At 38.3% G+C, this 22,811-nt stretch overlaps 1 protein-coding gene across 1 annotated transcript in view; it reads left to right on the top strand.

Moving 5' to 3' along the window:
- Positions 1–5,978: 5,978 nt before the first annotated feature.
- FREM1 (FRAS1 related extracellular matrix 1) overlaps positions 5,979–22,811 on the top strand; it is a 57,640-nt gene continuing 40,807 nt past the window's right edge. Inside the window, exons 1-11 of the mRNA XM_054003898.1 lie at positions 5,979–6,206; positions 11,306–11,400; positions 11,948–12,249; positions 12,750–12,946; positions 13,581–13,904; positions 15,293–15,401; positions 17,179–17,310; positions 18,847–19,191; positions 19,788–19,930; positions 20,497–20,693; positions 21,806–21,896. Coding sequence (XP_053859873.1) covers positions 5,979–6,206; positions 11,306–11,400; positions 11,948–12,249; positions 12,750–12,946; positions 13,581–13,904; positions 15,293–15,401; positions 17,179–17,310; positions 18,847–19,191; positions 19,788–19,930; positions 20,497–20,693; positions 21,806–21,896 — 2,163 coding nt within the window. The remainder of the gene's footprint in view (positions 6,207–11,305; positions 11,401–11,947; positions 12,250–12,749; positions 12,947–13,580; positions 13,905–15,292; positions 15,402–17,178; positions 17,311–18,846; positions 19,192–19,787; positions 19,931–20,496; positions 20,694–21,805; positions 21,897–22,811) is intronic.

The raw sequence follows: 22,811 nt of genomic DNA on the forward strand, positions 1-22,811 counted from the left end.
CCTGTTTTCACAAGCAACCTGGAAGTCAGTAGCTCTTCCCCATGGTGTCCCTCTTGCCCTTGTCACAATGCCCTATCACTGGGCTGAAAATGCTTTTGTCCTGTATACTTAAAAACCTCTTTAGGTCCGTGTGCTGAGGTGGACGTAGGGTAGTCTGTCCCTGTATTGTGACTTTGCAATGCAGTCTCTGTGCTCTGAAAATTAGGGCTGCCAGGTTTACTTCTCAGGGTGCATGAGCCACTGTAGGAAATTTTACTTACAATCTCATCAGGTGGTTAAATCTGATGTGAATCTCATGACAGAAAGCTGGAGAGATATCTTGAATCCTATGAGATATTTAATAATTGGTAAGATTTTGCCTATACTCATTGTCTTTCTTGCTGTGCTGAATGGGAAAAAAGAAAACAAAAACAAAAAGAAAGAAGGAAAAAAAAAGGAAAGGAAAAAAAAAGAGCAAACATTAATAACAGCAGCTTAGTTTTTGGTCCCAACAGACTTGACTAGCAGAAGGAGAAAAGAAGATCTGGGGCTGGCTAGTAGAGAAACATTGCTGAGTGTGAATACTACGAGGCATCTCTGAGTGCTTTTATCATACGGAGCCTGAAAGTATTTGTAATTTGTGACTCTCCAGTCAGGAGCAGTCTTGCAAGCAAGGAGTGTTTATTGTGGATTTTCAGTACAGAGAAAACTACAGCCAAGCTGACCAGAAAGACTGGAATTTCATCTATCTCTCTCCCCTCCCCCTCTCTGCTCTCTCTGTCGCTCACTCATTGGATTTCTTTCTCTGCCAGCCTTTTAAAACAGAAATTACTGGGTCAGTGACATACATTTTTCCTCTTTTTCTAGTATGATCTCATGTTCAGCCTCCAGCAGAAACACTGCTATCTGTAAGTATCTTATTCAAGTTTGTTGTACACACTGAATGCTGTGGTGTTTGTAGTTGTAACAGTGCTTAACAGCTTGCAGAGTTCAGTTTGTTGCTGAATGTTGCAGCAGAGCAGCCAGACAGTAATTTTTGAGCTCGAGATGGATGAAAGCTCAGTTCTAACTTTGAGGAAAGCAGGCACTGGGTTTTGCCAGTGGTTTAGTAAATGTTAACTTGAAACTTTGGATTCCAAACAGCTTACTTTATCCTAATATTCAAGTTGATATAAATTTCTCAATTATGCTGGCTTTTTAAAATCAGATATAATAAAACTTCATGGCTTTAAAAGCTTGGAAGAGCTAAATAAGATTTATTTGCTTAGAGTTGTCTTATTAATGAGACACACTAGAAGAAATGTGATAAAAAGCACTGAAACATATGCTAAAAACATTTGATACTAGTAAGTCATTAAAAAGGATATAAGTCAGTCAGTTGGGATAACTTATTTTTAAATGAATGTTTTAAAATTATATACTTATTTTGCAATAGGGATCTGTCAGCCATTTTACATTTTCATGTTCATTCAGACAGCTGATTCATCTAAACTAGGCAGAGGTTTATTAGTCATCTGCATGCATAAAAGCTTATGTGTATCCCCTAACACATGTGTGCTTACAAAGGTTTTACATTTCCCGCTGATTTCTGTGTATTTTTCTGGAATTTTACCTTTTAAAAATATGTTGTTTTTACTGTGTTTTGCTGAGATATTCCAACAAATTCTGCAGATAATTATACAATGTTTCTTCAAATGGTTATTAAAAGGGGATCTTTCAAGTTACTTATTTTCTAGTTAGAGAATTTTACTAGTCATAATCTCAGCTAACTCAGGATTGCACTTTACTTTAGGCAAAATGCATCTCTGCTGTTGGCATTGGTCCAAGGTGTAACTACTTACAGAGTGTTATCTGCCATTCCTTAACTCAGCAAATACCTTGCCACATACTTAGCTTCTTGGTGACCTGTAATTCTTGTTTGTAGTGCATGGAACAAAACCATTAAATAGCAAGCAATCCAAGGGGTGCATGTGTTAAGTGCACATTCTGAAATGACAAACCCCTAATGTAATAACTCATGATTCTTTCATTGCCCTGGGCAAGATTTTAATTGCTGTAATAATATTCATCTTGTTTCCTAGAAATCATGGAAAGCTCTTGTTTTCTTTAAAACTGTCCTCAAAAATTTTTGTATGTTCTTTCTGCTTCTTGCAAACTTTTTCTGATATTCATTAAAGCAAGTCAATCCAACTTCCAACCCACAACAATCATTCTCCATTATCCCCTTCCAGCTTTGCAAAAGATCAGGGCAATTTTGATCCATCTGCTCAGGGAAATATCCCAGGCAACCAGAGATTTTGTCACACAGAGAAACTCTTGAAGTCTCATCCAAATCCCAATGAAGGCTTTGGGTGTCATTGAGACTTGGCTCAAAGTCACTTGTGATTACTAGTATTTTAGTCAAGTTTTAGTTATTAAAGCTGAGACTTACTAGTGCTATTTCAGATTTTACTTTCAGTTGTTTTGTGTTGGTAGATAGCTATCTAAATAATTTGTATTAATCTTTTACTTGCATCAATGTAGCTCTGCTCACAATCAGACTCACAGTTGTTATGTTTGTAATTCACCATTGCATCATTTGTCACATGTGCACAGCAGCCCTGAGGGAAAACCAGTTCTGGCACTTGGAGGAAATTTTTAACAGAAACCATCCTCTACATTGTCCCTGGTTTGGTATGTCCCTCTGTCAGCTCTACAGAGCCACATTCATGCATCTTCAGACGCCCCTTCTCCCTCTGCCTTCCACCCTCATCTGCTGGGGGGACAGGAGTTGCCAGCAGATGAGTAGCTCCTTGGAGCTCCCCTTGCCAAGTGTCCCTTGTTCAATGCCTTGAGCACATCTTTGGGACTTACCTTCTAGGCTTCCAAATCTCAGAGCCAGTTTGGCCAATTCCCTCTAAGTATGGGAAAGGAGATCTCCTTGCTTGTTGCACATTTTTTATACCAGTATGGGTATTGGATCTCAGGGGAATTACTGGATAGGTGGCAGGGTATAACTCTGTGTTTTGCAAAAATATACCAGATAATTAATTTAGATCCTAGCAGTCAGATGGCTCTGTCTTTTCAGGTTAGGGTCAGCACATGATTTAGGGTGAAAAGGACCTCTGCAGGTAACTGTACCCACCTCTTCCTCCAAAAAAAAAGCCAGTTTTATGGCAAATCTGGCTTCAAAGTTACATCAAGCAACTCAGGCCTTGATTAGTTGTTTATTAAATAAATCTTGATATTTTAGTGGGTTTGTAGGTCTCTTCCTTGTGCTCCAGGCACTCTTCTGTTAGAAGTCTAAAAATAAGCAATACGGCCTCTCTTCTTCAGGCTGAACAAATCCAGCTGTGTCAGCCACTCCTCATAAACCATATGCTCCATCCCCACTGAGAAATAACAACTAGTATATGATACATCGTGGAACTGACATGACTGTTTTGCTTCTGGGACCAAAGCTGGTAGCTTTCTGTGAGCTTGTACTCACACAATGCACCTGGAGTTGTTCAATGGTTTCAGTTATTTTGGCATATAGACAGACCCTTAGAAAGTTGATGAGAAAACAGCTTAATTTCAGCTTAATTTCCTTCTGTGTTGTTTGTGAATGCCATTTTTTCATTAGGCCACTAAGTACATCTGAAATATTTTGGTGCATTTGGAATTAAACAGTCCCTTAGTTGTATGTCCATTCTGAATACGCAGGTGACATGGCAATGAGCAGCAGAGGAGATTCAGGTTCAGTTGTGGTATTAAGGACAGAGAAGTAAGAAGATTGTAAGGAAGTTCAAAGCAGCCACAAAATGTGACAGTGGCATCACCAGCAGTTGTCTATCTGCTGTAGAGAAGAACACTGTCAATCAGTATAAATACCATGTAGCACACACATGACTTCATTGAAGCAATGACCTTCTTCACAGATAGGGAGGATGTTAATACCTTGGCACTCACCTCAAAATCTTTTTATTGTCATTATGTGCTAAAGAATTTCTTGCCATTTCATCTTGCTATGATTGTGTAAGTAATTAAGAAAGTGAGGTTGTACTTCCCAAGATCTTCACTTGGCCACCTCAGGAGACAGTCCTACAGCATCCAAGTATAGGCCAGTGGCTGAAGTATATGGGGCAAGTATATAGTGATACAGGAGCTCTGTCTGCACCTTAAAGTAGTCAAAGCAAGACTGTAATACACAGAGACAACAGGACCAAATTTGTAGCAGAGAATGTCTCGTACATCCACCATGAAATCGATCAAAATGCTCCTGATTCTTCTTGTACACTTTCTGTTCTGTTTTTGATGCAGGAAAGGGCAGCATAGAAACCACTGCCTGCACCCAAGGTTTACAGCTGTATTCCATGCTGGGATTTATGGGGCAGGCACCAGAAACAGATCAACCTGGGCTATAGCATAGTCAAGATGCAGATGTCTCTGCATGAGTGTCGTTTTCAACCTGGTGATGAAGCTATCTCTCAACTTTAACATTATTTTATGATAGCTATCCACATTGGAGTGGAGAAAGTCAAAACTATCCAGGCTTTAATTTTATAATTTCTGACGAGGTGCCATGTAAGAAAACACCTGTGAATAAAGCTATTTTGCACCATATTTCTATGCCTCAGCCTGCTATTATGGAGCAGAGAGTTAGTGGCATTGTCATGAGATGTAAACCACCAGGTCTATGTGTCAGAGTTGTTAACTACCTCTTAGCTCTTTTCCAGGTCCTGGTCTGAAATGAAAATTTCTAATTATTTTCCTATCTGAATTTTCTACCATGGATTTCGTTCCTTTTCCATTGGCTAGAATTCTACATGTTCTCTCAGATTTTCTTCAGACTGGTATGGTTTCAATATTTTAAACCAAAATGGAAAGACTTTTAGATAAATACCTAGAAAACTAGAGTAAAAATTTGCATTCCAGCTGCATAGTCAACATACATCTGACTGTACATGTATGTGAGACTCATTGTCTTCAATCTTAAATATGGGATAAAGTGAGTGGATCTGTCTTGTTTAACTTTTGGAAGTGAATAATTTTACAGAGGTTCTGAACCGCCAGTTATTTTTCAGTGAAATTTAAAACTGGGTGGATATGTGCATTCAGTTACAGGCTGCTCAGAAAGTCATTCTGCCAGAAACACTGGAGTGAACACTTACCTATTAACAACAAAGAAAACAAAGACATACAAGGATTTGTTTTTTAATTCACTTTCAGGAAACTTCACTGTTGGTTGTAAAGTTGTGGCAAATAAGTAGTCAGGGCATTAAAAATTTATAAAAACTAAAGGAATGTTGATACTTTACTGTCTTGGAATTCTTATGATCTTCTCAAATTTAATTAAATCAATATCACTTCCTATTCTTTGGGCTGTAACTTCAGTTACTTTGGAGGATTGTGGAAATTAGGCTTTTAAAAGGATTTCAATAGTGCTTGTTTAATGTCAGAAAAAAAAATCTTTTCTTATGAGGTTATAAACACGAAAGATGAAGATTCACTGTAATTAGGGGCATGAGAAACTTGTGTAATTTATTTTCCATATTATCTTGTCTTCATTATTTCCATTAAATTTTTCTTAGACTTTGGGGTTGTCTTCTATTTTCTGATCATGTGTGCACTGAATGGTATTGAAATGAGCTGCATTTGTCAGAAATGGTGGAAGTATTTTATATGTGTTAGTTGTTTTGTTTTTATCCCTATAGTTGCCCAATGCCTTATAGCAACTTTCTTTCTCTTGTTTTTTTTCAGGATTAACAAACCTTTAAAGGACTCTGAGAACACATTCATCATCTTGTCAGGCCTGATCAATGGATTTTATAAAAACCTAAGGATATTTTGAAAATATCTGCCCAATAACTGCCCAAATTTCAGTCAAGGAGAGCCTATTAAAATAAACATGTCATACATTTTTTATCTGTGACTAATAATGCCTTCATTACATGGTGAAACTCTGCTGGTGGAGGAAGAAGACTCCTTTTGTTAAGAAATTTTTTCACTGGTGAAAAAGACTGGCACTCCCTTATAATATGAAGCCCTTTGAGAAAAGCTGGCTGTTTCTACTGTTGCCTGTCATGTTAAGAGTTGTGTGCTCCTCCTTTATTAGTGTGAACCTTGGGGTGAAAGTGATGAAGGGACAGTCTGTCTTTCTGTCAGAAGAAGACCTCAACTTTTCCATTCCCAGAGAGAAAGATGTCTGCAAAGTGGAAGTGATCAATGAACCAGTAACACAGAGGGTTGGGAAACTTACTCCACAGGTATTTGGCTCTATTTTGCTGCCTTGAGTGTTAGTGTGTGCAGGCCTGGGAAAAACTAAAAGGAGTTGCTTGATTGATTTTTGTTCTTCTTTGGGTAGTGACTAAAAGGTATGAACTGAATGGTGTGTGGGATTCAGCCTTTTGCTTAAGTAGGTAGCTGGAAGAGAACTTCAACCCTGAAATCCAAAAGCTGAGGTCAGTAGCACAACTGCACAGGAATGTGGTCAGAGTCTCCTTTCACAAGTGAAGAATGGATATTTCCAGTTCCAAAGTTCCAAAACTTCCAGTTAGGAAATATCCTCTAGTCTCTCAGCTGCTTATTTTTCTCCCATGAGGGTAACTAGTGCCCCTTGAATAATGCATAGCCCAGTACAGCATTTTGAATTTTAGTCATGGAGCCACTACTTAAGGAGCAATTAAGAAAAAAATAATCACATACAATAAGCACATTGTGTGCAGCATTATTTGTTCTGCTCAGCAACAGCCAAATTGTTAGCAGATGGCAAATACATTAAAACTCCCCTGTTTTCTGTTCAAATATTGAGCTTGTAGGAATAATGAAATATATTTCACATATTACCATTTGGCTACTCATCTGCTTTACAAATTGCCCACCTGAGTTATAGCAGGAAGGAGTTGAACACAGTTGTCATGAAGATGTAATGTTATAGACAGGAGATAAATGGTTTTAATGGTTCATAAGCAAGCAGATTTTGGTGTTTGAAAAATTCTGGTCACAGCATATATTTTCATTGATTGTATATGAATATCGATTTTAACCTCCTTTGCAGGGTTTTTGGTGGGTTCTGTGAAGATAGTTGAAGAACCACCAATCTCAATAGATTTTTCAAAACTTCGGGCTTGGTCATCAGTATTATTTTTGCAAACCACTGAAAAGTACTTCAGCTGAATCAGCACTCCTAAGGAGCAGAGGAATACCAGGGAAAACAGAAGGTGATGGACAGGACAATGTGTGATCTTTAGAGACTGGCCTTAAGTAGTGTAGTGCGTCTGCTGAAACTATCCAGGGCTTGTTTTCTGCCAGCACAGGGACACTGACCACAGTGCTCCACCTCTACTTTCCCAGTATAGGTTGGCCCTTGACTCATACAAACATAGAATCATTAAGGCTGAAAAACCTTGAAGAACACTGAGTCTAACCATTAACCCAGCACTGCCAGGTGCTCTACAAACCATGTCCCTAAGATCTACCTATATATAATTTTTGAATGTTTCCAAGTATGGTGATTCCACCATTTCCTTGGTGAACCTGTTTTAATGCCTGACCAACCTTTCAGTAAAGAAATTTTTCAGGAGAGGAGGAAAAGAGGGACTTACATGTGAGGCCTATGGTGAACGTCTTCTGTAGGCAATCTGTCTGTCTGAGGAGTAATTTTGCCTTTAATTTCTGCCTCAGCTTCTATGTGCAGCAGGACCAAGGTGTTTTGAAATAGCCACTTTGTCCTGTGTAACCCAGCATGTTTGAAGCACATAGCTAGAGGCCCTTTTCAAGAGATCCCAGGAGATGTGCATTCACTGCACTTTCTTTTCCAAACTACCTCCCCTCTCTGAGCCCCACTTCTGTTAAGCACCTGTTCTTTCATGGTCCTGAATATGTGCCCAGGCAGTTGAGTGTGAAAGCTGCAGGCACACATGTAGAGGGAAGAACTCTGCTGGGCAGGTGGCCCTAGGGCACCAGGCTGGACAAAGGCTGTGCCTGCTAGTGGTGCCTGAGCTTTCAGCATTCCTGAAAAAAGGTGCCAGAGTCCATATCTCCTTGTGCCACTCATGAGCTTTCTACAGGAAATTCTGCAGCCAGAAAACATCTCTAGTATAATCTGGTTTACTTCCATTAAATTGAGTAATGTTCTAGGAATGTATGACAATTTAATTATAAATTGTAATTGAAAAGCAGTTGAAGTGGAAAAATCCAAAGCTCAACAGTAATTAGGAAAATATTTAGATTTCCTTTGTCTTACTCAGTGAATTGATAGACAATTAGAGTTGCCTGTTCATACAAAAGGAAAACATATCAGGAAACATAAACCAGATGTTTCTTTCTGCAAAGCAGATTGTGTCTCTATACACATATAAACTGACTGTCCGTCAGTGGTGACAAATCTTTGTGGAAACACTCTAAATTTTCCAATATCTTGTTACCAATTAAGATGTGGAACTAATGATGTCTTAAAAATAGGGACATTAATTCTTTGATATGATTGGACCCAATGAGATGCATCCCAGAGTCCTTAGGGAACTGGTTGATGTAGCTATTCCATGATATTTGAAAAGTCATGGCGCTCAGGTGAAATCCCAGTTTCCAGACTGGAAAAGGGACATACAGTACCCATCCTTTAAAAGGGTAGATATTTCCTGGGAATTATTGACCTGTCAGCCTCTTCTCTGTGCCTGGGAAAATCATGGAACGGATCCTCCTAGAAGCTGTGCTAAGGCACATGGAGGACAAGGAGCTGATTTGAGACAGCCAGCATGGCTGCACCAAGGGCAAATCCTGCCTGATCAACCCATTGGCTTTCTGTGATGGAGTGACTCCATCAGTGGGCAAGGGAAGGGCTCGGATGTCTTTTATCTGGACTTCTGTAATCCCTTTGGCCTTGTCCCCCACAACACCCTTATGTAACCAAAATCCTATTGACTCTGAGGGCTCTACACTGATTTACATCACTGAAGAATCTTACTTTCAGTGTACAACATTAAATTTCTGAAGCTACAATATGAGTGGATTTTGTATAAAATATACTTATTTATTTTCTTTAAGATAGCATACCACATTACTACTTAATTTTATTTTCTGTTTTTGTAGACTATCACATAAGTAATCCAATTTATTACTTAAATATCATGTTCCTTTATGTTAGTTTGTACTAAGAAAGAAGGGACATTAAGTAAGAAAAAGACATAGAAAAGACAAAGATATTTTTTGATTTTGTTTGAAAAAAAAAGCAGAGCACATATTTCTATGGCATTTAAAAATAATGCACAACAGAACAGCCAGAACATAGTCAAAACTTCATCATATGAGAGTAATTTTGTTTTCCGCATATTGTTCTTGTCCTTCCTTTCTATGCAGTCCCAACAAATAAAACCAAGTATGCTTTCCATAACACCACAGATTATTCCAAGAGGTTAATCCACGTATATATGTTTAAAAATGAACTATCTCATCACTTAAAAAAAACCCCAAAATAACCAAATAAAGGAAAGACTTTGTACAATGCACATCTTGATGAAAGCTAGAAGCAGACAATAAATTAATTTTAAAACTGCTTGGAATATAGAAAAATTATCACATTGCTTGAGCACCTGAGAATGGCTTCAGTGGAAGTAGACCCCTTCACTAATAATGAAAACTGAGACACTCTAACTATTCTTCCATTGTAGAAGAATGTAAGTTCTATTCTGTGTAATCGTGAGAAAGAAATAAAGTTCAATAATTCTTAAAACCTTTAATGTCAATCCACAAGATGGTCATGAGGTTCTTCAGTTAAATATATATTAACAATTATATTAGAATTAAATTATTACATCAATTTTACACTGAAAGTCAGAGCATCCAAACATTTTCTCTATGAGCTACACTTTCAGTCAAAATTTTAGAACTTTACTGAAGTCCCTCAGTCATTTCACCATCATCTAAAGTGTTGGGGAAATGACAATTCATGCAAGGCACTTAATTTTCATTATTCTTTTGTCATATTTTAAAAAATTACTGTCATTAAGAAATTACCTCTTCTTTTTTTGAAAAAAAAAGTGGCTAATCAGTCAGCCATATACATATATTAATTGCTATTAGTTATGGTCTCATTATGTCTGTTAGTGAGTGTTGAACAGATTTCTCTTTAGTCTGTGGAAGTCCATATAACCATTTGTGAATACTGCCCTGGAAAAATGCAATGAAAACTACATTTAGATTCACGGTGAAATGCTTAGGAAATGCAGTGATTTTGGTTTCTTGCTGGCTAGAATATGCCTTTTCTCTCTGTAGATGTGAAACATGAGCATCTTCCATCCTCCATGGACTGCGTAGGGATTCCCTGTTATCACAAGGTTAACATAGACATAGTCTTATCAATGCTAGGAGCTTTCAGCCAGTGTTTCTGTAAAGAAACAATACTGCATGGGAATTATAAATTGTCAGTCTTGCCAGTTGCAGTATTTGAGAACATGAAAATTGTATTCCTCAGAATCCAAATCCCTTTTCCAAAGAACCAGTGTGTCAAAGCAATCTTTTTTCTATTTGTGTCAGGCATGTTTCCTCATTGCCTTGCTTTCACAAGCCAACCAGCCATTAAATAAATCAATCTGCCCGAAAGAAGTGTCTGCTTTAGATGGTTAAACTATGGCCAGACAGACTCACAAATTTTGACTGAATCAGGTATGTTGTAAGAATTAGTCTGTTTTGAATTAGCTAGTAGGAAAACATAGGTATCTGCTTGCTTTTGTGCTGTGGATTACACTGATTTTGGGGCTGGATGTTTGTATGGCACATAAATGATGTCTGATCTAGAAAAGAGATACTGGTACAAAGTCAGTATCACAAAAAATGGGAGCAACTCTAAGTTAGCGAAGTTTCTAACAGAAAATTCACTGGGTCATACTTTTGTGGTATAATTGTAGTGGACATAAAGCAAGATTTACTATATAATCAAGCTATTGTCATGGGCAAGTTTAAAAGTCAATAAATCACAAATTATAATGCTGGAACTGCTGGCTTTTCAGTACCACTGCAGTTGTATGTACTGCTGGATATATCTACACCCTTCACTCCACAGGCTGCAGTGGTAAAGAAGGTGAGGTCAAATTATTTGTTGTACTGGGGAGGGACTTGGCAGTCTGAAACAATCACATATGACCTTTGCCCTTCTAATTGTGGAGTGCAGGCAGCCCCATGTTAAGTGGTTACTCTAACTCTCACTGGGAGATTACAGTACAGGTGAATACCTATTCATAAAAATGAACTACATATTAAACACTTTGTCAGTTGGATGTATTCCAGGCACTCAGAGAGAAGTGGAACAGGGACTGTGAAATTAACATCTTTGGCAATGTGGTGCCAGTCTATTATTTCTCCTTCATAGGTTTTTGACTGTCACTTCCTTCCTAATGAAGTCAAATATACCCACAATGGATGTCCAATTTTAGATGAAGACATGGTCATGCTTAGGCTGTACAGGTAAGCATCAGCAGCAGATCGCACTTCACTGTTACCAGGAGCACAGATGACCTTAGGAAGAGTAAGCAGTCCATTTTTTACAGTTAAAACATGTTCTGCTGTACATGTTGTAACTACTTAGATTCAGTAGCTGCATCATTAGTCAAGAAGTGACCATCTGTTTACAGAAATATTTCTCATTATGTATTGCAGATATGCTCATTTAACATGTATTATGTATTGCTGGCTTATTACACAAAACCAGTGATTTTTCATTATGCTATAGAAAGTGGCAATAGCACTTTCAGAGTACTGCATGTTCTCTGCTGTCCTGCTGATAGGGACAGACACTCTCATATACACATAGAAAGTAATCTCTTCCTTCACACACACACTGTTATAAGTAAGGGAATTTGGGCAGCAGGATCTAGATTATGGTGATTCAAGGCTTGAACACATGAAAGAAATCAGTTCGAGCAATACCATTTTGAAGATGACGACAATGCCCAAATCACAAAGCAACAGAAGATGGCATGAAGCATAACTAATATTCTTCTGTCCCTTGCAGGTTTACAGAAACGGAAACGTTTGTAGAAACATTCACCTTTCGTGTGCAGCTACTTGAGCCAGACTGTAACATCATAAAAATGCGCTCCCATGCTTTGGAGGTCCCCAAATACTACGGTCTGTCTAGGGTGATTGACAAGAACGTCGTCACCTTTGATTATGACAGGAAGATAAACCTGGATTGCACCATTTCCATAATCTCTTCAGAAACTCACCTGCCTGCTCACGGCCAGCTTATCTACAGGAAAGTGCAGCAAGGGCAGTTTCGCGGAGATCAGTCAAGGAGCTTCTTCCCTGGCACTAGTATGATGTGCTTTTGTTGTTTGCATTAGCACCTCCAAAGAGATGCAGCAGATTAAGTCTGCAGCAGTGGGTTGTTTCAGATGTGCTGTGTAACAGTGGGTCGTGTGAAGTTTAATGAACAGCTTGAGCTATTGTGGGCATGAAAGGGACATGAAGTTTTTGTGAGGCACCCTGCAGATCACAGACCTGAGTCAATAATTCCTTGACTGTATTCTGTTTCTGGCCCATAGATATGTGGGCCAATGTGACAGCTTTGTGTGTGCCAAGACTCAGTAGAAACAGCACAAGTAGTTGCTGGAGGCAGCACCTAACCAAAACACCAAGGTAGGATGGGTTTGGAAGACACCAGATGAAAACAAAATCCTCTAGGAGAAATTAAGTCAGGAAAGGAGCCCTACTTCTCATCACACCGTCTCTCTCACGGTTACTTTAGCTACATGGGCAGGTTCCCCATGGTGGTTTCTGCTCTGGTAACTTTCACTATTGCTTTTGGGTTACAGAGCACAGCCTGGGCCCACAGTGCAGAAATGGGAGCTGTACACTGGGCCTAGGAGACATTAACAACAAAAGGATGAGTTGTGAAGAATTTCTGAGGATGGGAATTCAGTATCGACACCTTGACCCCCCCTCACCTGACACTGATTATATTCCTGTGAGGTTGGATCTCTCAGACAGCAGAAGCAAAACTCTGCACAAGGTAGGTTTTTATGCAAGTTTATAATGTCTGATTGTCATCCTGTGGTTTTTGTCTTTGTTGTTTCTTTTGTAATAATTTTTTTACTCCTTGTCACATTTGAAGAGAGATAGGGAGTCTGTAAATTGTTTCAGTTCTTAGAAATTTACCAGCTAAGCTAATGAAAGGCATTATCTCCATGCCTCTATGATTAGACCATTATGGCCACAGAGAAACACCTCTGGCTGCTTATTGTCAGACATAAATAGTTTATCCTGCGAGAAGAATTAATTCTGGCATAATTCCACAACTTTTATACAGCGTGATCTGCACTGACTTCAGCATACACAATAATTATAAGTTAAGAGCTCTGTGAACATATTCAGTTAATAATAATTAATAGCTTGTGCATGTTTCTGTCAGATAAAGTTATTCATTAAACTCACATCAAATTAAGTAAGTCATAACCTGAAAGTCATATTCATGGAGTCTCAATATTTAGTCTAGGCATTTTCTAATTAAAATATTTCAGTTTTTCTTTTAAAATTAATTATTGCTTTAACATGTACCCTGATTTTCTATGTGAAGCTAGAAGAAATTTGATTTATTTTTTCACTTTACTTTGCCTTTTCTGTTGTCTCATTTTTTCCTGTTGTAGACGGAGTATGCATGGCTGCCTGTTCAGATTAGAGGTGCTGTTCCCAACCAAATACCCAAAGCTGCCCCAATAGCAAAGTTCATCCTGGAAGTAGATCAATTTATTTTAACCCCTATTACAACCACAACCATTGATGCTGAAGACAATGAAACTCCAAAGTCCCTGCTTATATTCAACATTACCAAGCCACCTCCACAAGGCTTTATCACTCACCTCTCTGACCACACAAAACCTATTGGCTCCTTCACATGGAAGGATCTCAGTGACATGCTCATTGCTTATCAGCCTCCAAATAACAGCCACACAGAGAGGAGGAATTATGAGGTAACAGTGGGATGTGTGAACATTTGCTAGTTTTCACCTCCTTAAGATTAAGTAAAATGGAAATAAATGCAATTGTATGTAATGGATATTTTTCAGGGAAAAAAGGTTTTCAAAACTATATGCAATACAGGAGCAGAGGCAAAATCTTTTACCACTTTCTCCTATGACACGTCGTCTTAACTATCACAAAATAGATGTTTATTGCTCACTTCATAAGAATTTCTTTGTACTGAAAACCTTTTATCCTCTCTGACTGAGAAATATCTAAACAGGTTTTTATTTTTAGTAAGAGGAATAGTGAAATAACAGCGCTTGTACATCTACCCAAGAGTCTTTGGAAAGATCAGTGGTGCCTTTTACACACAGCTCTTATCCCTGCATGATTTTACTGATCCCTGTGACCTATTTAAAGGTGACATATTTAAAGTCATGAAAGATAGACCAGGATTGCTCTTTGGCCTTACAGCCTACCTGCTGTGATAATGGTGGTTTAGGGATAACAAAAAGGGGCTCCCAACAGTTCCTGCTGGGAGTAGTAAAAGCATGTCACTAACACAGAGAGCATGATGCAAATGATGAATGAGACCAGGCTTCTGTCTGCAGGTTCTTGAGTAAGTTATGAAATAACTATCTAATAAGTTACTTAAGGAATTATCCAATCCAAGCAAAATGGTTGGTACTAAAGTAATAAAACTGAATAAACAGGAAATCAGAGCAAGGTAAGCTGAGCAAGGTAAGTGGGAAAGACCATGGTTGCCTGGAAAGCAGAGCAACAGCAACAGAAACTGGCAATTGATGTTGACAAGACTAGTCTCACTTTTTTCTTCCCTTGGCTGTCACAGGAACTGTCTTTCCCTGTTTCCTTAATGTGAGGACCAGACATTCTACCAAAAACATCTGCTCCTTAAATGCCTCATCTCTGTTCTGCTTTCAGCATTGTCTGATTGCAGGTTCAAAAATTTGACAGTTCTGGAGCCTGAAAACTCAAGAGTTTGATTTTTTTTTTAATTTTATTTTTTCTGTACTAGTGCATATATTTTCTGTCATATCTCTTTCTGGTCCTACACATCTTAAAAGAGCAGGAAATGTCTCCTCCACTTTTTATTACTACTAGTTAAAACAAAGCTCTACATTAACCGATGATTGAACTGTACCCCAAAAGGAAAATTACACATGCTACAAACTAAGTTTCACAGAATTCACTGCAAAAAGCAAAGAAGGCAGATACTTAGTTTTGTGCATAACTTGCATGATTCTTTTTAGAAAATAAATCAAATTTTGTTTATTATCAGATGCCTGTAAGATCTCGGGAGAGAATGCACTATATGTGTTTTGGAGTACACTTGGTTTCCAATTTTCAATAAGCAGTTTATCTGTTTTCACAACAGGTGGAGTTTGAGGTGCATGACTTCTACTTTGAAAGGAGTTTACCAATCACTGTGCATCTTTCTATCAGAACAACAGATACAAATGCCCCTCGAGTTTCATGGAATACAGGTGGGATCGCATGCTAAGTTAATTTTGCTTCAGAATTAATAACATTTTGACACACATATTTGACAAAGCTCTAAAAATCAGATTTACACCTGGAATCTATGGATCTTTAAACTGAAGAAGAAGTAATCTATTTTCCCCTATATCCATTTTGGAGGCAACATGTTACCACAACTTGAATAAGATCTAATGTCTTAACTGGGATGAAAAATAAAGAAAAATGGAGTTACAGGAAAACTGTGATTTATTTATACAGCATCTTCTTGGGGAATGAATTGTACATAAAAAAGTATGAATATTAAGGGCAAATATATGATGGAATAGGAAGAGTGGGGTAGCATGTGGGAAAGACCAAGGCTTGTTGGTGTTGTTTAAAGTGGAAGTGCAAAAATTAACATCTAAGGAAAAGGGCATGATATACCACCAGCCATTTAAAGCCTGGAAACCTTACAGGGTTAGGTCTAATTCAAAAATATTTATAATGCCTGCACTGGAAAAGGAACAGAGACTCTCATCTGGAGTGCATTGATATTTAATCATCAAAAGGAAAATATATAAGATCAAACATGTCTAGAAGTTAACACCAGGGAAAGTGCAGTTTTCCTATGGTAGAAAAGGGAAGGAGCTGAGAAGAAGGTACCTCATGTCTTCCAGAGAAAACTCACCTGAAATGACTATCTAATTAAGAAGGAACACTGTCCTCTGACAGGAAGATCAATGTATGTTTTTAACTGCAGACTCACTAAAGAATCTAAATGCCCAGTTTCAGACATCGTGGAATTTCAAGTGCAAATGTCCAGAAATGTGCCTCCTTAGATTATCAGATAATTAGAAACCAGATGTCAAGGAAATTTCCTGCTTACCGTTCAGATATCCCTCTCTGTGAGCCACAAATGCACTACCCAAGACTTTCACTGCTAGGACTGAAGCCATTCACAGCAGGTGGCTCCAGTGACCTGATGGATGTCCTCCTTGACTTCCTACACTCACCACACACATACATACAGACATCTTTCTGTTACTGGCTCAATTTGGATTTCTCATATCAGAATCCTAGCTGTCTGTTTCCTCTATGTAATTTAACTGTGGTTCAAAACCACAAAATTAGCTCAAACTGGGTGTCTCCAGGGATGGACCCTGAACAAAGGAATTCCTGACTTTTATGCCCCCACAATCTGTGTATACTTGTTTCACTGGTGATATTTGTTCTTGTTGCAGTCTCTGGGTGAGCAGCCACGCCCCGTGCCCTCTTTTAGACAAAGGGCCCATTGATAGTTCTTTGCCTGGGGCTCCAGATATTTCCCCCCCACCCAGGGCACAATGTGAAACTAGGTGCATTCTGCAACATCAGAATTGGTTATTTCTCTGAAAAAGATTCCTTAAGGACAATGAAAAAAATTCAAGTATGTCAGAAGCTGTTATCATACTTTTAGGTGGCCTTAGAATAATAGCATTATAGAAGTTAAGGTTGAAAAGAACCTCTAAAATTTTCTTCATCTGAAGGTCATCATGCCCACTAAACTATATTATGAAGTGCTGTGTCTGCTTGTTTTTTGAGCACTTCCAGTGATAGCGACTCCACTACTGCCCTGGGGAGCTTGTTGCAAAGCTAAATTACTCTTTCAGTGTAGAAATTTTCCCTAATATCTAAACCTCCACTGGAATGCCTTTCACACATAAATGTATAGATAGAATTAAATATTCTGGGTTTTTTCCCTGGTTGGAAACACCTTTAGAAGAGTTAAATGCTGACAATGACATAACTCTCTGCTCTTTGCAGGCCTCAACCTCCTAGAGGGGCAATCCCGACCCATCACATGGCAGCACTTCCAAATTGTAGACAACGATGACATCCAAAATGTTCGCTTGGTCACAGTTGATGGCTTACAGCACGGGCGACTGTCAGTCAGAGGTAGGTAATTTCAACTGCAGAGACTGGAAAAATCTCTATGATAAAACAACAGTTCTGCTCCCTCTGCTGACCACCTTCCCCTGCTACAACCATGCTAGGCATGGGTATTAAAACAGGAATGGTCAAGAAATTAAGTATTTAAACCTTTAATTTCCTAACATATGTTTACACTCCAAAGGCAAAATTTTAAAGAAATCAGCTATGCTTTCATTGAGAAACTTGATTTCAGTTCTTACCTTTTTGCTTGCAGATGTTAAGGAGTATCAAGTGATTTTGTTTTGTTGGCAAATACAGACAACATTTGGATAAAGTTGTTACTGGCAGCTTTAAGGTTTATTTTAAAAAGTTGAAATTAAATAAGACTTCTAACTCATTAGCCTTCTGCATTATCAATATTACTAGTTTTGCTCTCCAGCATATCAGAAAAAGGTTATGTAATGGAAATCACTCTGCTCTTGGCAGGGTGAGAACATATTTCCACTATCAATGCTGAGTTTTTTTGATAGTTGAATGTATTCGTGTAAAATGCATAATCTAAAGACATAGAGAAACTATTTAAAGAAAAAGAAAGGTGGTGTTTTGAATAGAGCAAACATAGAAACTATTCAGAAGTAAACTTAACTCCTGGAAATTCCTGACAAGTAGTTCAGTATCTGCAAGATCATCCTCCTGCGAAGCTACAGAGAGGAACTGTGTGTTGTCAGCAGTACTAGGTGGGTTCAGCCACAGAGACAGTGTTAGGAAGACTGTGCAGCCAGTCAGGGCCCATCTCCTGGTGGCAGTCCTGCCCTTGCTACTGCATCTCAGGGTTTCTCAGGCTACCATGCACCAGTCAGAGGTGGGTATTTTATCTCCAGTGACTATGCCTTATTCTCTTCTGTCTCTCCTCATACTAAGGAAAACATCACCACAATTTTTGGCAATTATCTTTTTTTTTTTTTTTAAACCTTAGATGAATGCTTAGCTTCTTTACTTAGTGACCCTGGGGAGATCATACCTTTTTAGTGCCAGCTTGTAGTTCTTGAATTCTTTAGCTTGCCTGAATATTTTTCTATATGCATAACATTTCTGGTGAAGCAGAGGTATAAAACTGTCTTATTACAGATCATAACCTCAATATGCCAAAATCCCTACATCATTATATTTTACTTGAAATGAAATCCTGATCTTTAATTATAAAGATATTTTTAATATATTCTTTGATGCTTAAAATGCCTGTAAAATGTTCTGATAAGAAAGTAGAGGTTAAAATTAAAATGGAAACAATCACAGTTAAAAATCCTTGATGTCTTCAGTCAGTTACCTTTAGTGACATTTGGAGGATTTTCTCTGCTCTCACAGTTACAAAATTTGCATTCTTATCAGCTATTCCAACTCTTACAAACTTTTTTTTTTGGTAGGTGAAGTTACATTTGATTTTTGTAGTTAGTAATAGTTGTTCATCTCTCTCCCTCAATAATGTTCATATTAGTGGAAAGATACTTTTCTGGGCTGAACCACACATTTTTGATGTGTTTTCTTCCACTGTTTTGACAGGAGGGAAAGGATTCATGTTCACCGTCTCTGACATTCAGGCTGGAGTTGTCCACTACCATCATGATGACAGTGATTCTACTAAGGACTTTGTGGTATTTAGAATTTTTGATGGCTCCCACAGTATTCGCCACAAGTTTCCAGTAAATATCCTCCCTAAAGATGATAGCCCTCCATTTTTGATCAGCAATGTGGTCATTGAAGTTCACGAGGGACAGACAATCCTGATTCAGCGCTCCATGCTTCATGCTTCGGACATGGACTCCAGTGATGACTATATACTATTCAATATTACCAAACCACCACAGGCTGGAGAAGTCTTGAAGAACCCAGGACCAAACTTGATAGGTAATGAAGCACATTCACAAAAGCACACTTTCTTTGTCCCTTCCTTTAAAAAATGCAGTACTAATTAATGTTGGTCTCTGTACTGGCATAACTGTCCCTGTGTACACAATTTATCCTGTAATTTTTCCATTCTGAGTCCATTTTCCTGCAGTACTTTAATCTGTAAAAAGTATTTGGCTAATCAGGAGTTAGTTTACATGCAAGGATCTGTGACAAACTCAGAGCTAAGACATGATCCTAATTATGCTAAATGATGAGAAAACTCTTCTTCCATGTAACAACACAGAAATTCCTGTGCTAGGCTGTAGAGGCTGCTAGTCCTGCAAATTCTCTTCTGACTTTTGAACAGGGCTTTCAGCCTGTTTGCTGTGTTGCTTCATTCTTAAAATGATCTTTAAGTGACACTGAAAAGAAGTTGATGGTGATGTTTAGAGAACATGGAATACAGTGGGAGAATATTTCAAAGGACTTGTTCCAGTTAGGGTGAAAAAGAGGACATTATACTTCCCCAGTTACTTGTACAGCTAATGCATAACTTCAATGTAGTATTAAAATCATGGAGTGTTCAATAGAAGATGAATTCTTCATTTCAACAGGGTATTCTGTCAACAGTTTTCTTCAGAGGGATCTATTTAATGGAATGATTTATTATCATCATTTGGGAGGAGAAGTGTTTGAAGATTCCCTTGAGTTTGTGCTATGTGATAGCCATGATCCTCCAAATCTCTCAGAGCCACAGGTACAGAATGGAAGCAGCTTTGCAGTCTCCTGAATTTTTTCTTCAAATGGATGATATCTTACATGTTCTGACAGGCTTTCAAATAAAACTGGTATAGATTTTTTTCTGATGACAGTAATCATCACAAACAATGTTCTTCAGGGCTATTTCTTGTTCTTGCTTTCAATGGGATAATTCTCTTCTTGGCTGAATAGAGACAAGTTCATCGAAAAATCTTCTTCCTATGCTATAAAACAAAATGTTGAAAACAAATCGTATTTGGCTACAGGACAAACAAATTAAACAACCCACCTGAAGTCAACTGAGAATAGACTACTTTTTTTCATGCAAGAGCCCAACATACTGAATTTAACTGTGCATTTAATTTAAAGGGAAACCTCTAAGATTCAAAAGCTTTGCCTTTAACTGTTATATAATTACATTACTCATGTGTTGATGATATGGCACAACAGCCTGTATCTCACAGTCCAGTGATCCACATCTGCACATACGTTGGTAAACAGCTACTTGGGACACTCTCTTACTGAGAGCAATGGCTGATGATTCTACTGTCTCCCCAATTCCAGGTGATGATGGTTCACATTATCCCTGTGGATGATCAGCTACCCAGAGAAGCTCCAGGAGTGACCCGTCACCTGCTTGTTAAGGAGACTGAGATTTCTCACCTAACTAAGAAACATCTCCACTTCATAGATGTGGAAGAGCAAGACAGGGAGCTCACATATACCATAACCACTTCCCCTTTTTTCTCTTGCACCCATGGGTAGGTGCAACCTGACATACCTCTCACATGGGACAGGGGAATAACCCATGTAAGAGGAGCAGCCTCAGTGGCAGCCTCTGTTTGTTGAAAGTGCAGGTGACAATAGCTGGATGCAGCTCTCCTGTTGATGATTAAGGGTAAGCTAGAGCCTGAAGCAACAGAGTAATAGACAGAGTAATAAAAACCAGGTAATTCATAGTTGAGCAAGAAATAAGAAGCAGTAAATCTTGTGAAAAACTTCCTGTACTTTTGTTTCATATGAATTTTACACTGACTTGTGGGATCCTGTACAGCCTCAAGCACAACAGCACCTTTCCCGTTAGAATGGGCCTTACCTGTGCCTGCCCCAAACTGGGACCAGGAGGTGCTGCAGCTTTTTCAAGAATATGTATCAGACACTCCTGATTGTGGACTAGGAAGATGTGGAGCACAAAAACAGGCAAAACACACTGTGGGAACAAGGGAGGTATGGAATGAATGGGTGCAGTAGCAGTTTACATCACTGGTGCTGTAATCTCATTAGAGTATCAGCAACAATTTGCTAAATGAAAAGTTTTAAATCCAGAAACTGCATGGTTTAAGCTGAAGATCAACACTTTCAACTTGGACCTCAAGCAGCAAAGGATCACTATGTAGCTGGGGAAGAAGGCTGTTTTCCTAATCAGTCAAATAGCCACATGGTTATCCAGTTTGCTGGTTACTGCTGTTTTACTGGGTTGCTGGAAACTGGTTAATTTCAAAGTTTATAAGATGCATGAAATTAGAAATAATTAATTTTTCCACTTAAGGATAAATGCAGGTGTGCAAGTAATAATAAAACTGTGATGGACTAGACTTGCAGGTGGTGTAAATAGTATCTGGGGTGTATAGAGACACTTGCAATAATTCCAGAGCTTGCTTATGAGATGATTTTTCATGATCATCCTGAAAAGTATTTCTTTTGGTCAGTTTTTTGTGGTAATGTTAAAATGGATAACAAGGATGGAAGAAAGGAAAATATTTTTCCTTTCAATGCATTTGGAAGTGTGAAGCTAATTTGAAATGCAAGATTGAGCTACTTTTCTTGTTCTTTGGTATTGCTAACCAAGATGTGACATACGTATTTTTTGTAGCTACTTAGATGCTGGGAAGCTGTTTATGGTGGACACCATCCCCAGACTGGTCAAGGATCCTGCTGCTCTTGCACTGCAGTCATTTACTCAGGTGTGTTATGTTACCTGATACCATAATGAGTTCTAAAAAATTTTCAAAAGTTACAAGTGTGCAGCTTTTATTTGACAGGAAAACAAAAGGTGAAAACTGAGGAACAGTACTATCACAATCTCTGCTTAAGAAGCTCAAAACTCTACTATTCCAATACCAGATTTAAAAACAAATTTCTATAATGTTTCAGTTTTGCAATATGTCCTAAAAACCAGGAGCTTGGGTAGGCTGAATTTGGCTTCACATGATGAAAGAGGAATGAAAAAGTATGCAAAATGTGGAAATGAGATCTTGAACAGTTTTTTGCTTCATCTCAGTGTCTCCACCAGTAGACGTAGACCATGATAGAACAGGCTGGAAGAGACTTTTTCAGGATTTTGTAGTTCCATTTTCATGCTTTTGTAGTTTGACAAATAATTATCACTAAAGTGTCCTGTTTTATATCCTGCTTGTATGGTTAAAGCTGCATAATGATCATTGCAGTACCATAGTGAGAGCTCTGACCCTACAGATCCTAAACCATGTGCCTAATATGGGTATCTGGATACAAGATTTTGATGTTCCTATCACAGGCCTGTCCTTGCCATTCAAAACAGGTCATGCAGTTACTATTCATACTAATGAGAGCAAATGTCAGCTGCTATGGGAGGTGTTAGCTTTTATGAATTGTTTATTTTAAAGTCACAGTTAGAAAAGGTCCTTGGACCAGCATTTTGAAAGGGATCCATAAAGAAGTTCAGGCCATCACCTCTGCTATCGCTTCTAAACCGTATCTGTATTTTTTGCTACGGGTTTGAGTACTCCAACCTGTACTTACCTAATTTGTACCTAAAGATGCATTTAATCAAGGTATGGCTAGTAGCTAAAGAGTACATGCAAAATTTCTAAAATTTATTTTGATGGCTGGATATCACC

Source organism: Vidua macroura, chromosome Z, assembly GCF_024509145.1.
Source record: "Vidua macroura isolate BioBank_ID:100142 chromosome Z, ASM2450914v1, whole genome shotgun sequence".
NCBI lineage: Eukaryota > Metazoa > Chordata > Aves > Passeriformes > Viduidae > Vidua > Vidua macroura.